Below are 17,819 nucleotides of genomic sequence, written 5' to 3' on the forward strand. Positions count from 1 at the left end.
ACTTTGATGACCGTGTGTGGGGGCGAATGAGCGTGAAAGAAGTTATTTTTACATCCATCCACCATCATCATCACGAGATGCGTCCGCCGCGTCCACGAAACGTGTGAAACGTGGACACGCGCCACACGACTAGTTTAGTTTATTTGTCACCGAAACCGTCCATGTTTGTTCCGCTCCTTTCATTGCCGCCTGTCCCCATGTGTTCCCTTCTAGTTTTCGAAGAAGTTCCCATGGGAGATACTCGCACACACGTAAACAAACACTCATACGTGTGGCGCCAATTCCGACAATTATTATTATTAGAAGGCGAGATTGATTGAACAATTAACAGAACCGCAATCAACCAGATAAAAAAAAACACCAAGCTAACGCAAGTGAGTAAATTGTGACCAAATGATGGGAAGTATCATCACCGTAGGGAGTTTCAAACAAAATATCCCGCAACAGATAGCTTGAAACCGACCCAAACGTACGTGTGTGTGTGCGTACGATAAAACGTCTAATAAACACACAAACACCGTTTGAAAGTTGTTTTTGTGATGTCTTTTCTAGCAGCTTCTCACGATCGCGATCGTTCCACGCGCTCGTTGGAAGCAGGCGGCACGTGGAGGGCAAGGCAAGTGCGTGTGATCGCCGTGCGCGGTCATCGTAGAGGGAGGAAAGAGACACAAACAAACTGCAGCAGAGCACAAGTGTAGTTGGGGGAAACGCACAATCCCTCTCGCGCGCGCGTTCACTCACTGCGTATACACACGCGGGTGCGTTAGGCGCTTTGTAGGGGTACAGTAGTAGTGGCACGCGTATATTAGTGGAGCCCCACTCAGTCGTCTGTGGAGGTTACTGAGCTCTCTCGCACGGTAGGGCCCCTTGTGGCGGAGCGCTGGAAGTCACGTAGCCACCACCGTCAGGCAACCGAAGCGATATTGAAATGAAGCAGGGTAGGGGAATAGATAGATATTTGGGTATTACACCGACTGACTGGCCCAAGCCTTAGCTAGCTAGCCCTTCGTGGTAAGATGGAAATTTCCCAAAACTCAACTCATAGCCCTTACGAAGCACTACAAAGACGCAGCTGTCACCCTTAAAACACACACACACACAAAACCGTTTGTGTCTAAAATACCACGATCGCTTTTCAAAGAAGATTGTAAAACGTTCTACAGTGGAATGAGTTCGTCTTGTTCTATTTACACACCATACCATAAAAAGGTAAGCCCTTTTGTTTCTTCCTTAAGATGCGCCCTGCAAATACCATACACTTGTGGTCACTATCACTAATTCTAACTATCACTTGCTGAACGTGTGTAACTACGCCACGATATTCCACACAAGTCGATGGATCTGTAGTTTCGTATTTCACTTTCATGCGGCTCAAATACCAAAGAGCAAATGGTGGGATTGGCCGCAGCGCGTGGATGGGTTGGCCATGCTAACTCAATCGCTACCGCACTATGGGAGCGTTACAGAAAGGGGTGTTTTGTTTAGTAAAATAATAATAAACATTTTCACACAGATGTTTACATATTTGAGTTACACTCGAGCCCAGTTTTAGCATTTACTTTTTACACCATTATTTTTTTTAAATTTATCCGTGGCTCTTCTATAGAAAATAACATCCTGCCGGCCACATGCCTTTCCCATAGTGCGTAAGACGAGATCTCGATGTGTACAAAAGCGAAGGAGCAGGATCTCACGCACACTACAAACCACAACGCGATGAGGTAATGCGCATTAGGCGTGTGTATGTGTATGTGCCTGTTCGCGCGTGTATTCATCGCACACCTTCATCCGAGCTCGAATGCGGCGTTAAAGGAAAACAAAACCAACCCTTCCGCTTTCTCACACCCCTCTCGTAACCTTTCCCATTCCAACATGCTACAAATATCAACGAGTTCTTTTCAACGCCGCCAGTTGGTTTCACGGAAAAAAGTGGAACAAAAAACATGCATGGGAACATTCGTTGCTAATGGTAGAACAATTCGTTTCCAGTTAATCATTATTTCCAATCATCTTTGGCAACGATTGTTTTCCCAAATCTTACTACTGACAGAAAACAGCAATTATGCCGGCTAGTGGAAACAGAACGGAAGCACCACTACTACGATAGTTGGCTTTTACAGGTAAAGCTGCGCAATTCGGACCACACGGCCCCTTGGCCTCTTAATTATATTGTTTACCCCCTTGCCCTTATGTGCCGTAATACACGGTAGTTGTGTTGTTGTTTATCTTGCGCCGGCCGAGGGCTGGCCAAAAAATGTCGGACTGTGTGTTAGTGTGTCAGAATCGGTTAGATAATATTCTTACTGCAGCAGGCAGGAGGAGGAAACTGTTCTCTCGAGCTGAAACGCCGAGGGTGCGCGGAAAGGAAAAATGAGAAGATAGTCGACCCTGAAAATTAGGGAATATCAGTAACAGCAGCAACCACAACCGGTTTTCACCGGCCGGTTTCCGCTGTAATGGTGGTAAACACGCTGTAAAAAATGTGCCGAAAAAGCTGCTTCTGAGCAGGTCTCTTCTCCTCTCCGCCACTGTGACTTGAAGGTCTGTGTACCGTTTGTTAGCATTCTGATGCTTTTGATAGCGGCAGTGTACATGCCTCGTGGCGGTGTACAATCAATCAAACTCTCGAGATAAACCTTTGGCGCAGGTTTTTTTCTATTACCAAACACAATCAGATCTTTCGCTCGGCACCTTCTGAGTCATTCAGCGTCAACACGCTGCGATTCGATGCGACCTTCATTGTCGTGCGTGTTCGATGATGCCTGTGCCGTGCGATCGGGTAAACAGCATGGGCGACAATTTCTATGTTTACCTGAGTAGTGTAGAGTTCGAACACTCTATTTTCACGTCCATAAAATCAGCCCATTTTTACACAGAGCACAGAGCAAGCGCGCCCCATCGGTGGCAAAAGTGCGATAAACAGGAAACTCATTTCAGAAACAGTAACACGAAAACAACGGCACGGAAAAGGGAACGAGATAGAGAGAGAGAGAGACAGAAGGAGAAGGAAAATGGGCGAGGAAAGTGTGGACGGAATCAGGCAAGAATGAAAAAAAAAACACACAATTATACACACACGCACACTTACTAACACCGTTTCAAGGTTACTATAAAACACAACACGGGTCTCTTCTCTCGCTCACTCGCATTACGCTTGCCCGCTGTGCAAAGGGATGGCTTATTTTCACACGCCGTTCGGCAGCCGGCAGATTTTTACGCTGTTTTAATCCCCCCTTTACGCAAATTCATCACAAGTTTTGCTTTCTTCAAATTCTTGGCAAACCATTTTTTTTCTTACTACTCCAACTCTACGGCAAAAGTTTCCCTTTTACAGGCCCCAGAAACCGCACAGCGTCGTAGTAAACACAAATTCGTGTGGGATGGAGGGAATAATAAAAAAAACACATACACACCATTCAATACACACGCACGTTACGCAAAGAAAGAGGCTCGCTCGGTTGTACCAACACTACCGTAGCACCCAGCTACGTGCGCCCGATGTGTGCGTGCAATCTTTCGTAGTAAGCCGGCGGAAAAGCAAAACAAAAACAAATGCCTCTCTCAACCCTTGTGCGCGGATGACAGCTGTCTCGGCGTTGTGGCTCTCGATTATCCGGGCAATGTGAATATTCTATTTCTGTGTTTTTGAATGGTAAGTGGTGGGGAATCTATTTTTAATCATACTTTTGGACATTCAATTAGGCAATTATATTTTCCATTCAATTTTGTCTATTTTCATTAGAAAAAAAACAACAAACAACCAAAATTATGACATCATCGGTCACATGTTTTTGATGAGGAAATAGACATACCTCAAGCACGGGACACGGTAGTCAGCAAAACGGGTTCATTAAAACGAGACAGGGAGAGAGAAAAAGCGAGAAAAAGACATCTGCTACAAACCGCAATAGACACGGATGCTCTCAATTGTGTGTGTGCAGCAGTAGTGCGCATAATGTTACGATGAATATTCCTCCAAAACATGTTTAGCTTGACAGACAGGTGGAACAGAAGTAGAAAAAAAAACTCTTGATATCTCGTTTCAGTTTGCACTGACACTTCACTTTAACAGAGAAAATGCATTTGACGTGTAGTTGACGCTCCTCGACAGAGCTCATTAATATGTCTTGTTTTTAGATAGGGGAAAACAAATTGTATACCGAAATACTTACATTGGACGGCTAGCTGTTGCTGATGCTGTGCGGCTGCTTTCTGTTGGGGTGGGACGAGAAAAAAGAGTCAGTATCAAAACTTAACAAACGCATATATAAATAAACTGAACTGAATCTTGATGTGGTTCAACGATTAATAGTTAAATATAACCGAATTCTTACAATCATTAACGCCTGCACACCGGAACGCTGCAGGGCCTCCACGTCCAACGAGCGACTACGATGCTGCCGACCCGGAAGTTCCATACCTCCCCCCGATTGTCGCCGCAGCAGCTTATTCTTCAGGTAGGTCGACATGTTCGACCGGTTAGAATTAGCTTTATCTTTCTACCACCACCGTTTCCGGTGGCTTTATACACACACACAAACACGCACGCAAACACTTGTCAGAACAGTAGAACTTAAGGCTTTTATGTATACTCCCAGCTAATGGTCACCGCCTTGGAAAGTTGTACTGATTGATCGTTATCTCTACATAAAGCGTACTACAATTACCGACGTACCTTACTGAAGAATGGGAAAAAAACCACACAACTATTGACCGATTCCGGATGCAATGTTACGGCGACTTTATGCTTTCCACAACTACGATAAGCTAAACCACACAACACTCTACTCCTCGTCAACATACGTCATTTGCAGCGGAGGGACAAGGCAAATTGGACTGGACAGCAGGGCAGTATACTCCACGTTGGAACCAAAACCCGTCTAAATGCACATCCAGACCCCCATGCAACCACCCTACATGCTTTAGTAGGCCCGACGCGTGGGTAAACAACAAAACAATTGCAACGGCAGCGCAATGGATAAACACGAGCAGAACGGAACTCCAATTGGCGAACGAGCGTCATCATTTCTGGTACAAACAACAACCTTTCCTACTCATCTTGTGCTTGATGAATTGGTAAGTGCTGGATAAAGGGAACTGCTCGTAAGACTCACTCCTCCTCGTTTGCCGCGTTTTAGTGCTATTTACGTACGTCTTTTTGCCCTGCCAGTGGAACTTATTGAAACCATCCAACTCATTGACGAGCTGGTTATAGGATGCTCTCCGTACGATGCATTGACAATGTGCCACATGACAGTAAACGCAATTGAGGTGAAGGTTTAGAGCGGGGAGCGATAAAACAACCGCCTTCAATTGATGGTTTATAAAAGTCCGTCACAATGAATCTGATTGTACATTAATTTACTTTCTTCCTTGTTGTTTGGTTTGTTTCCTACCAAATGTGTATATTTTTAAAACAGTCTATTTGCGTCTATTCCTGCACAAAATGCCACATACATACACCAAAAAAACCATCATGATCAATCATGTCCCCGACCTTTTGGTACAAATGTTTTGAAGCATCCGTACATAGAAGCAACACGATGCACCTGAGACAACACTTCCGTCTTATCACCTACAGAAGTGAAAATGAAAAACAAAAACCAATCGTGCCTTGATAAAGCTCTGTGCTGTCGAGCGTTCGCTAGGGGCCCACGTGTTTTTAGTAGAAAGGTTCAGTTTTGATGAGACTGCCCAGATAAGCGAAATTCATCACCACTCGCTTCACATGCGCCGCAACTCACTGCAGATAACCGAAAACAACTGGAAATAACACATTTTTCCGCAATTGATTATGATCGACCCAGAAAGACGACAGGTGCGATTGAAGAATGTTATCAGCATTTTTATTGTTTCTTGTAGATGTATTTGCTTGTTTGGAAGAAGATTTCAAACGCTTATTACCTGCGTTTTATGAATAGACTTGGATGTTCATCCACACCAAACTGCTGAGATTACAGTTGCGACTTGTATTACGTGCCAAAAGGGCAACGGTGCCTATCGCGAAGGGTAACTTCTAATCGATGTGTGTCCCTCTACCACCTTCCAACGAGAGACATTTGGTTCCGCACGAGCGCGAGGCAAAACCTGACCCACCACAGAGCGTCTGAAATTACATCGCCACAATCTGACGGTTGTCGGAGAGCACTAGTCGAAACTACGAAACAAAAACACTACGAAAAACAAGTGTTCCTGCAATTATAAAGCTTATTCCACACATGATCGTCTCACCCCCGTTGGCTACCGGAGCTGGTGCATATATTAGATCAACATGTCAACCTGTCATCCTCTCCACAGGTCATGTGTCTGATCGCTCGTACGTGCGCATCACTCGCATCACAGTGCAGCGATGGAAATTGGCTGAGAACGCCGGAACGACGGAAATGCATCTCTCTTTCCCTCTCCGCTGACACAAACCACAGGGACACGTGCATTCGGTCAGTAGGTAGATCGTCTCATGTTTGTCTGCTTTTTTCATTTCTGGGATAAGTGTACACACACATCGTAATGTATGCAAATGAATATAATTGCCCATCCAAAGGGCTGGGGGACAATATTTTGAAAAAAGGGAAATGGGAGATTACCATACCAAAACAGTTGTTAGTAGTTCATGTAAAAAGTTGAGAAAATCAACTCGTTACTAAACATGAATTCCAACATTCTCTCAGGATTTTAGCTTTATTTTCCAATTTTGAATCTTCTTGATAGCCCAATAGTTTGGCAATTCCCATAACTCCCATTCTGTTGATGAAGCGTCAACTCACCTCACACACCATAAAACTAAATCAGCCACAGTGCAAATAAAAACAGATCATTTCGAACAAATATTTACTCTTCACTTTGGCCTAATATTAACCTTTCCTGCGGTTTGCTGAATTATTCCTGTTGTTATTTATCCGAGCTCTTTCTCTCTCTCTCTTCCCACTTTTCCATCAAACGTAGAAAAACACGCTAAGTGAATAAAACGGTTCGGTGACGGTGAAGGTGCTAAACGGGCGAAGAAGTGAACGATCTACTACTGTACTGCATAGATCGACCTGGTACGGTCGCCGACCACGCTTCTGTTAACTAATAGAGAACTGGATACACTGTGCTGCAGCGAACAGACACACTTGACCCTAAGCTAGTCAGTAAACAAGGTGTCAATTGAACCAGCGGACGAACCGTGCTGGACAACCTCTCCCTCCCATCGGTAGGGACAATATAGTACGCGACTCGCAATTTCCAGTAGACCTCGGTGGAAAGTGTTGTTGCTAAAAATAGGTCCACCCCTCGGTTGCATAAAGTCCCGCGCAGCAGCGTCGTTACATACGGCAGGAAGTAACAATTACGACCCACTTCCGGACGGCGTAAGGCTCCTTTCCTTCGTCGTGCTTGGATTTAAAAGGACGTCTTTTGAAGCTGGAAGCTGAGGAGGTGTATCTACCTTCAAAGAAGAAGCTTCTTTTGGAGGCATATTGCAGTTTTTTCTTACGCTGTTATCAACGGACAAACAAAATCTTCCTCCCCGTGCGTGTTCCAGAGTCATTCGCATTATCTAGTAACAACTAGAGCAAACAAACGATATGAAGCCGTTAAATATTGGCATTGTGTGTGCACCACAGAATCAATATTATCTCGCACAATTTTATCATTTAGCAAGGTTTTTGGGGGTTGGATTCTCCTCCACCATTTGAGGCCACCCCTCGTTATACCCTCTTCTCAAGGCCCCACACCATGGGTGTGCAGGGTAAAAGGGCATTACGCGAACGATAAACACACTCACACACCACAGCGAAGTGCGTTTGTGTCATTGCTTGCAAATGAAATCAAATTGAGCGTACCCTCTATTACGCTGGAGGTTTACTGTCACTTGTTTACGCTTCAAGGGATTGTTTAATTTTCAAGAACTTGAAAACAAAGCGTTATTCTTGCGATGATGCCCGTATCCAGAAATAAACCTCCTCCTATCTATTATCCAATCTGATAAAAATCCCAACCGGATGTTACGAAAGAGGACTACTCCAGTGAAGTACTAACAACGTAGTTTCAAAACTAAACAACTCCCTCACACATCATTTGCACCCCGGAGGAGGGATAACTCCTGTACCATCCGGTAGGAGGGGAAGAATGAACAAACAACCATTTTGAAGTGATTTTGCGATACTCTTTGCACACTATTGGCTCTTGCGATTGCCCTATCAAGCTGCCCCATAATCAGACCCATTATCAGACCCACTATACTTGTTCAGGTTGTCCCAACCGCCTTAGGGAAAGGTCCCTTTACCCTCCCACCCCAAATAGAGGTGTTGATAAGCACTGTTACTGTTTACCGGGCATCCGGGTTGGAGCGATGAGTCCAATGCGCATGTGCATGTGCAACCTTCAATCCAAAAAATCGCTACCGATCGATCGGCCGGGAACAGAGTGCAGCACTCCTAATCGAACGGGACACGCTGGAAAGGTAAACATACTCCAGACACTGTGTGCCTGTGTGGTGTACTATCAGCTGGCCAACTAATAGGCGTAATGGAAAATACTTGCTTCCAAAAGGAGCACTTTAATCCGGGCAATCGGTTCTACACGCTTTCATCGCTTTCATAGACACTCCAACGCCAATGATTCAACGTGTTGGGGCTGGCGGTTAAATGTCAACATTTAAAAAGGTTCTGAAGAGCTGTGATGCGCGAGCACTAGTCGCTAAAAATAGCTTCTTCACAAAACTGTTGAATCTTCAAGTTCTGAAGAGTTTTGATTGCATTTTTATTGCGCACACGTTCGTTACCGGTGGAATCAAGTACATACAAATATTACATAGGGAGGTGAACTTGTTTTTGCAGCAATACTTAAGTGACTGATAAACCACGGTCAGAGAATGAGAGTAACACAAAAACCACAACAAGAAGATGTCTTTTTCAATTTCGTCGCAGACATTTCCCCCCAACATCAGAATACATTTTCATATAGCGCCCTACGCAAACGATACGCGAGAGGCGTCTTCTCAAGGTTGCACGCGAGTAGAGGATCATTTACACTACGCAGCCGTCTTGCCGTTCTTTCTTAAACCGGAAGTTTCATAAGCGTGTGCACTCGCGGGCAATTCTGATTGAGCAATTGGTTGCACGATCCAAAGTCCTCTCCGGCGGCTGGAGACGTCCCCGTAACAACAACAGGTCTACCCAGCCGCATGGCCGGCATACCATCCCACATCAGCGCTCCATCTTCATTCCATTTCCACAAAACACACTCCACGCAACGATGGTGTCGCTGTTGCACATCACTTTCCTTCAAAGCTCTTGCGGCAGCTCTTGAACCGACCAACGGCGCGGTTTCACTTTCCTACCGCAACCGCGCAAACAAATACGCCACGGACGGTCGACCCTGCGCGGGGGGGGGGGGGGGGGGGGGCACGGTAAAAAAGCCACCAGCTGCAACCGATCGATTGCTGCATTAGATTGGTAGAGATCGCATCACACAAACACACTGGCGCACGGGCACGCGGCATGCGAGTGAAACAACAAACCGAGGCACAGAAAAACACAAACACACAACGGCGATGGAGATCTGAGCTTTGGACGGTGGCTACAAAACTACAATAATAGTGAGCCACATGACCACCGACCTGGCCAATGCTCGATTGCAACGATCCCGTTACCGTACACACACGCACGCACGCACGCACACGTTTTCTATCCGTCACTTGATCTCGTTTGTGACGAGCGCGGTCACACCGCACACCGTACCGTCCGCCACTAGGTTGGTCGTGCACGCGGTGGCCTTAGATAAGTGCATTCACACTGCACAGAGGGGGTGCAGTGATCGAGATCCGGAGAAGGGAAGAGAGTGAGAGAGGGAAATGGAGGCTGCTTCAAGAACAAACTGGGTCACATCCGTGGCCTTCCGTGCCTTCCGAAAACCAAACATGCACGTTGTCGCGCCCGAAACACACACACACACACACACACACGTGGTGACACGACGATACACAACCACTAAAGCTCATCCACGAGGTCCGTGGTTTTGAATAATCACAGTCAATCTGTATAATCACCTATTCCTTACACCCGGCGGTAAACTCGAGCGGAACGCGCGTCCTATTCAGACCGACTGTGCAACCGAACTAAAGACGTTTGCGCCGAGCACACGCGGCACATCCGCACGAGCTGCTGTGTGTCGCTACCGGTATACGTCATCACCTTCCAGAACGCGCTCGTTCACTCGCAAATGAACCTGCCGCCCTGTGGGCACAGCGCGATATCGGTCAAACGACCAACAAACGATGATGACGTCACGTACGGTACGAAGCACACGAACCGATACTAACACTTGCAGCTGCACTATCAGCCCGCGCGAGCCCGAGAGACTGCGCGAGCGCGCGTAATCGAACCGATCTTTCACTATCTATCGGTGGGGTGTCACCGCACACAAAGCAAACACCCACCGACTGCTGCACCAGACACCAGCTTCTCCTCCGTGTGCGGGCGAATCTTCGCACGCTCATACGAAAAAGGACATGCTGATCCACCACGTCTGCCCGATGGCGTCACATGAACAATATGCCCCTGCCAGTCTCGGCAACCGCTCTCACACGCTCTCATAGACCCCGCCCCCTCCCCCCGTGCAGGCTCGATCACTCTTCTACCTTTGCCCGTCACACCACCGCCGGTCGGTTGGTTGCTGCTGGTGGTGGAGAGAAGGTAATTGAATCGGATGCTGCCGATGTTACGAGTGATCGATCGGTGGTGGTGGTACTACAACAAAAAGTGCCCCCCCTCCCCCTTCGTACCGTCCGGTAGCGTACGTACGTCAAACAAGCCACCGTTTGACCTTGCGCCGTACACGGTTGCGGCCGTGCATGGAGCGACCATTTTTGTGGACACTCTCAGTCGCGCACACGTTACACCGTGTCCCGTGTCAAACGGCTCGAGAAGGGCTCGAAAATTCACCACCAGTCGAGAGACTGGCAAACAAATTTATTGAAAAACACTAAAAAATACTTCTGCTTCAGCAGCAGCGTCTTCAAACGTACAAGAGTGCGCGCGTAAGAGGCACCTGGCGAAGGAAACATTCAACCGATCGCTGGGCCGCTCTTTGTACCGCTTTTATTCTGACGTAATTAACGACATCGTTGCACACCATTGGCTGGGGGGTTGTGGTCCCTTCGCCGTGTCTATGCCGCTGCGCTGATGGCGGCGCACAGATAATTGCGTATCGATTGCTTATCTACTAGCGTGTTTATAGAGTAGTAATAGCTGATAATTCTATCACCTTCGATTAAAAATGGGACCCGCTGTCATGTGTGGAAGCTTTTAGCCCCGCGCTCGTTTGTTTGCTTGTTAGTTGTTTAGTTTTCCCTTGTGCCAAGCGATCTTTGATCGCTGTAACCTACACACAAACAGTTGCGTAATGGTGAAATGCTGAGGGAATTGACAACTCAACAACAAGCCGACGTGTCGTTAATGAAGTAAACAAAACAAATATTTGATCAATTCATCCGCTATTCCAACAACAGGAAGCAGCCTTTTCGGTTGTCAGTAAAAACTCCGGTTAAGAGCACAGCAAAAGGAACAGTTCCCTTTGGTGAATGTTCATTTGATTTTTAATTATCTTACTAAATATTCAAAACTCATACTTATAGTGTACACGTGTAGGCGACGCACATTCCCTCGCGAGGTATTTTTGCTAACAAATCAACCAACGCTAGTAACAATTCGAAAGAATTGCCTGGGAAGTAGCTCGGCTCCACAGCTATTTACGGAAACAAGCATATTTTAATTATATTGTGCAACAAAAAGAAGCAATTTTACACTAAAACTCCATGAATTACATCATTGTAAGAGGTGCCCGAGTTGAACCAAGTTAATTTCATTCGTGAAACCTCGGACATGAACCATTCTTACGGGAAAACTCTCTAGCGCCATCTATGTGTCAAACTGCGTCGAGTAGTTTTGAATAGCTCGAAACGCTATTTCGAGCACATTTCTAACGCTCCGCGGGTTTCAACACTCTTTTACGTCTGATTTTTTACTTTTTAATTCCATTTACGCTCTCCTTTTTACTATCACGTCAACATCATTAATCTAACCACAAGCAGTGCTTTGCCGGTAAAACAACTGATCCGTGCCATTTTCCCTACACTACAATGTATACACAAAACTGTCTCTGTCTGTCCCTTCCTACGAGACAAATCATCGTGACCACATCAAGATTCATTTCATACCAGACAAAAAGTGTCAAAAAAAACCCACTGCCCACCAAACCCACTTACCGCTTTACGTTTATCCGCCTCGGAAACGGCCGAATTGGAACGGTGCCTAAACAAATCCATCACCTTCGTCATCGGAGACTTGCCGACGTCCGCTCGGCGCACAGCCGTGACCGTGTGGTAGTACTAAAAGAGACACACAAAACAAAACCGAGCACCAAATTACGCCAGGGTCGAATTGGTGGCCGGGTGATCCAACGCTCTACCAACCTGTGCATCACTGCCCGCGTGCGGATGGGCGGAACCGTCCCGCACCTTCGACGAAGTGCCGGCGGTGGCGGCGGCGCCAGAAGCACCGGCCGGTTGCTGGTGCTGGTGGCTGTGCCGGCCGCCGACGTGCAGCGCTGCCTTCATACTGTTCATAATGCCCCCGGAAGTACTGATCGGCCCGCTGCCCATGCCGGTGCTATCCTTATCCGAGCCCGATTTGCTTCCATCGTCCTTTTTCTTCTTTGAATCGGAACCCTTGCGCGGTCGGAACACGTCGAATATCGTCGGTCTTCGATTTGGACTGGCAATACCTAAAATAAAGAGGAACAACAATAACGCTCATTAGTTGCTGTGGCTTTGGTGTGTCTCCTCCCCCTCTCTCCTTACCGTGCACGGTCGATTGGTTCAGTACGGGCGTTTCCTCTCCGCTGCGGCGCCGTTCCAGCGAACCGGAACGTGCGCCGGATCCGACCCGCTCCGAGCTGCGCGACAGGCTTTCGTGCTTGCGGTTCAGCTTTTCCAGCTTGGCCGCTTCCTTCTCGAGCCGGCGTGCCTCCTCGCGCTTCTGCTTCATCACCTCCTTCTCCTGCTTCTTTGCTTCCTTTTCGCTTTTCTTCTGCTTCTTGGAGGCACGCGTCGACGACTCGCCCGAGGTGGCCGGTGCCGTCGACGGACGCTGGAAGTTGCCGGAATCGATTGCATCCTGCCGGAAATGAACCAAAGTAGAATTAGCATATGGATTGAACATTTAAATGGAAACCTAGCATCATCATCCCCTATCAATGCATGTGTACGTTATCAGCACACTTTGTTCGTTCGTTCGTTGTTATCTTTTTAGGTTATGTTATGAGAGCTACTATCGCAAAACAAGGACATAGTTAAAACAATCGAGAAGCTACAAAATTGGATTCCAAAACCTCATCGTACAACCAAAACTTACTGCTTTCGTGGGAGACTTTTTCTTCGCGGGACTGTCGGCAAACGCCGCGTAGTTGGGTTTCGCATTCGCTGGCAGCGTTGTCGCTCGAGCCCCGGGCACCACTGCTGTGTCTTCCTTCGCTTTGGCGGTCGCCACCGAATCCGGCCGCTTTACCCAAACCTCATCCAACTCGAACGGAATATTACTGCTCTTGGCTGCTGCCTCACCGGCCGACGCTTGCTGGCCGTTCGATAGCGAGTTGACCGAATCGCAGCCACCCGCATCAGCACCGGCTGCCGACGAGAGCGATCCTCGGCTTTGCGTGAGTGGACGGATTTCTACCAGTGATGTGTCGAAGAAGCGCCGATCGAGATGGGGCGTGTTGAGGTGAGGTGCCGCCGCCGTGTCGGGCGAAAACATGGAACGCAGCGAGGTGTGCTGCCCGGTGCCGCTACTGCACGGGAAGTGGATCGTTTGAGAGTTTTGTGCGGCCGACACCGGGAGCAGCGCGATCGTTTCCGGCCGTAGCCGGGCGGGAGGGCTCGGTGTGTCCGGCTGCCGTTTGTACTGTTCCTGCTGCTGCTGCTGCTGCTGCTCCTCTTCCTGCGTCTTCGTGACCATGAAGCGAGACTTGCGAGGCGCCTCCGCTTCCTCCTCCTGCTTGCCAGCCGTGATGATCGCTGGTTCCTTTTCCGCTGGCGTACCGATGACGATCGCCGGGATCGGACCGCAAGCCGGCCGGCCGGTAGCGGACGGGGGGGAATGTGATGCCAACTGCTGCTTCTCGTCCTCTTCGTCCTCCTCGCGACACTCGGACAGCCGGCGGCGCACGTGGAACGGGAGGATTATGGGCAGCGAGGAGGGCCCGAACAGGACGCTACTGTCCGAACGTCTGCCCGGGCTCATCGGGGGAATGGGCATTCGGAAAGGTGTCCCGGGCCCATCCAAAAGCGGATGGTCCAGCGGTCGATGCTCGGTAGGGGTGGTGCGCGTTCGCCCCACACCCTCCTGCTGCTGCTCATGATCCAGTTCCTCTTCCACGTCGCTCACCGAGCTGCTGCCGTCGCTCCAGGACGAGGCAGACGGGTGTCCACCGACTTTGGCCCCAGGTCCGCTACCACCACTGCCACCGGCTGACCGTGCCTGTCCTCCCCGGGCGGCGGAAGAGCGCTGCGGGGGCAGACCGTGATCGTCGCCAAAGTCGGAATCCGAATCGGACCGAATGTTCTCGAGCTCCTGCATCAGGCTGTCGAAGTGCTGCTCGAAATCTTGATCCATCACCGCGCCTCCCACGTACACCGGGGTGCCCTCGCTGCCCCACGGGTGGTGCAGCAGCTCGGTGGGCCTGTACGGGGGCATGTTTTTGAAGTTCGTTTGCGGCAGCGCCTCCTCGCCCGCCCGCGGTTGGTTCTCCTCCATGAAGTCGACGCGCTTCTTCATGCGCCGCTTGGCCTCCTCCATGTCGCGCGCCATTCGCCGCGCGTTTTGCTCTTCGTCTGCGGTGTTGCCGGTCCCGTTGTTATTGTTGTTGTGGTTGTTGTTGTCGTTATTCTTCGGCGACGGTGCCATCGATGTGGCGAGAGGCGGCTGTTGTTCCCGCTCCAGTATGAACAATCCAGTAGTAGTGGTAGTTTCAGTGGTGTTAGTTCCGCCACCGTTCGATGAATCGGCCATTTAATTAATCTAAATTCGCTCTCGCTGTGCAGCCACGCAGCCGGTGGGCCACCGGGAAGACTGTGGACCGCGGCTGCCTCAGTGCTTCCCAGCACGATTAATTAGGGTTAATTTATTTGTACTGCTGCTGCTGCTGCTGCTCCTTTTTCCTTGCACGCCCGCTGTCTCTTATCGCGTTTTTTTGAATTCTTGTCTTCTCGGAAACTCGGGCCTAAGTTTCTCTCTACGATGATCAGGTCGTTGCTGGGCGTTGTTTATCTTTCCGATGCAACACAGCGCACCGGAATGCAGTTTGTGTTGGAATACAGCACACTTTGTTTGCCTTTTTTGCTTCGCGATTACAGCCGGCTGCTGCTTGCTTTGCTGCCACAGGTCTCGCCACAGATGGAAGCGGGATACGTGTCACCTTGTTTCATTTTCTACCGGTCTAGCCGTAGCCGTACGGTGCCTGGTGAAGGATGAAGTATGCGTGATGAGCGGAGAGTGTTAATCGGTCAAGAAAAGGGTAATTTCGGTAATAACGACTTCAACCGAGCCTATGAGGCAGAGACGTGTTGGAATAGCTTGAGTAGACTGTAACCGGCAAACTTTGACCAATGTTCAGGTTTGGCTGACCCTTACGAAGCATAACCCTTAGACCCTTATATATTAGAATCTGTATTATACTGAAAACAGCATTATTTGCATTTTTAAAAGGGCCCCACAAAGTTGAAGCGCCGAGAAACAGCTGTCTATCAAATGCAGTTTCTTGAACAAATAGTGCACAAGAGTGATAACGTCTTATAGCTTATAGCTGTCTTGCTTGAAACCACGACCCAACGTAGCACACTGGGCACGTCAATGTTGCCACTGCTAACGATAAATGGAGCCGTCATCGCTGTCACGCATGCTAACAATCTGTTTGTCTGGAAACTATTTTTACATCTCCAACAAAGACGTTCAACAGTTTCTGTCCCTGTGATAAGGTTGTTGAAGCAAAAAGAGAGGATTGTTTCTACTGCTGGGTACAGTTGGATGCTCAACACCATGATATAACATGTACAATACCGAGTAACATCCATAAATTATCATTAAAAAAACAGTTATTATAGTTTGCCAATGTTGATCAGAACTCAGAACGATTTCAAACAATTACTTCAATCGTTGCATCTTGGTTTTTGCACCCCTGGCTACAAGCGATACTCCAGCAACCCCAGTCTAGCCCTACTTAAAAGGGTACACGTGTACGACCGAAGCAGAGTCGGCCGCTTGCACCCCACCCAATTGCGGAAAGCATACGCGCACCCGACGACCCATCGAAAGCGCTTCCCCATACATGGGGCGAAGGGTCCGGCGCACATGTGTTAGAATGAAAAACGCGACCAAACAGTTTTGTGCGTCGTGGTAACGCTGTGGTTGTACTGATGCTAGGGGGAAGGGCGCATTGTGTTGTGCAAACAGAGCTGGGTGGCTGGGCGGCTGGATGTCTGTTTGCTAATGATAACCGAACCAAGCAAACACACAAACACAGCGCGCGCCCAACGGATGGGGGGGAGATTGGTGGTTCGAGACATTAGGAGTATTGAAATGTTACCCTTCTCCCACCTTCTGCCCCTTAGCCGCCCACTGCGCTGCCGTCGGTCTCGACGTGACATAAAGGTGACAAATAAACACTAAACCATCATCGCCCGTACAAACATGGGCACGAAATCATCTTCCCATTTCCTGCGCGATTGAAACGTGTTGCCGTGATATTCGGAACACGAGCCATATTGTCCATTTGTGTGTGTGTGTGTGTGTGTGTGATTCGGGAGCAAAATGGACGCCACCAGTTGTTGCTGCGCTGACATTGGTAATGTTGAAGATGGATGAAGCTGTGTATTCATGCTACAAAAGGAAACTAATGTCGTCTAGGAGTTCGATTTACACGCATTCAGTGGCATCAAACAAAGAGCGGCGTGAAAGAGAAAGTCAATTAATGCACGCGATCAACCATGAGGTTGTAGTGGCAGGCAAAAGGGGTTGAACAGCATAATAGGTCACGATCCGATCGCCAACTCGCCCCTTCGCTAAACAGCTGAGTGAAGCGCGGAGGCCGTTGAACTGTACGCCTCGTTTCGTCTTATGGCATCGGACTAGAGTGCTTTGTTATTCAATCAACAGTATGCAAACACAGTCTAACTTTAAATTGTACTTGTTTTAATTGGGAATTGCTTCCAAGTTCTGATACGTTTGAGGATGGAGGAGTTCTTTGTTAGGAAAAAACCCTTAAATGATCGCTGAGGTCATTCTGTTATTTCCAATTATTGGGAGATGTACCATCAGTGTGGGTACCATTTTGCCCTTGACATTGCAACTCTGAATCATTAGAGCATTCCTGAGACTCATCACCAATATCTTAACAGCAATAGTAGTGCCATGTGTGATAAGATATCCAATCTTGAATAAACAGCTACACCCTTCGTAGAGACTGATGTCATACTAGGTTGGAAATAACATAAACGTTTGTTTTAAATTTAACAGAAATTAGCTGACGAAGGAGAGGAAGCTCAACATGAAACTTATGAGCTCTAACGGCTCTGAGCTTATGACTTCAAGACAATGATCAGAATCTCAGAATAATTATATCTAAACTCTCTTCTACGGAATCTCTTCTACGAACAGCACTGATAGCAGCAACTATACCTACAATCATTGCTCCGATTAGACTATACATTTAACAATCAAGTGACTCTATACCGGTTAAGTGTGCCTGTGTGCAGTAAAACTTTTAATTACCCTCACGACTTTTAT

General features: G+C 48.1%; 1 protein-coding gene across 8 annotated transcripts in view; it reads right to left on the reverse strand.

Annotated features, from left to right (window-relative positions):
- The window catches only part of LOC120898279, a 60,213-nt gene that overhangs the window by 31,742 nt on the left and 10,652 nt on the right, over window positions 1-17,819 (reverse strand). For all 8 annotated transcript variants that reach the window (XM_040303891.1, XM_040303895.1, XM_040303896.1 and 5 more), the window contains 5 exons: window positions 13,395-15,495; window positions 12,842-13,157; window positions 12,455-12,765; window positions 12,248-12,370; window positions 4,173-4,212 (listed from right to left, as the gene is read on the reverse strand). In XM_040303891.1, coding sequence (XP_040159825.1) covers window positions 4,173-4,212; window positions 12,248-12,370; window positions 12,455-12,765; window positions 12,842-13,157; window positions 13,395-15,047 — 2,443 coding nt within the window. In that variant the 5' untranslated portion in view covers window positions 15,048-15,495. The remainder of the gene's footprint in view (window positions 1-4,172; window positions 4,213-12,247; window positions 12,371-12,454; window positions 12,766-12,841; window positions 13,158-13,394; window positions 15,496-17,819) is intronic.

This window comes from Anopheles arabiensis, chromosome 2 (assembly GCF_016920715.1).
Source record: "Anopheles arabiensis isolate DONGOLA chromosome 2, AaraD3, whole genome shotgun sequence".
NCBI classification, from domain to species: domain Eukaryota; kingdom Metazoa; phylum Arthropoda; class Insecta; order Diptera; family Culicidae; genus Anopheles; species Anopheles arabiensis.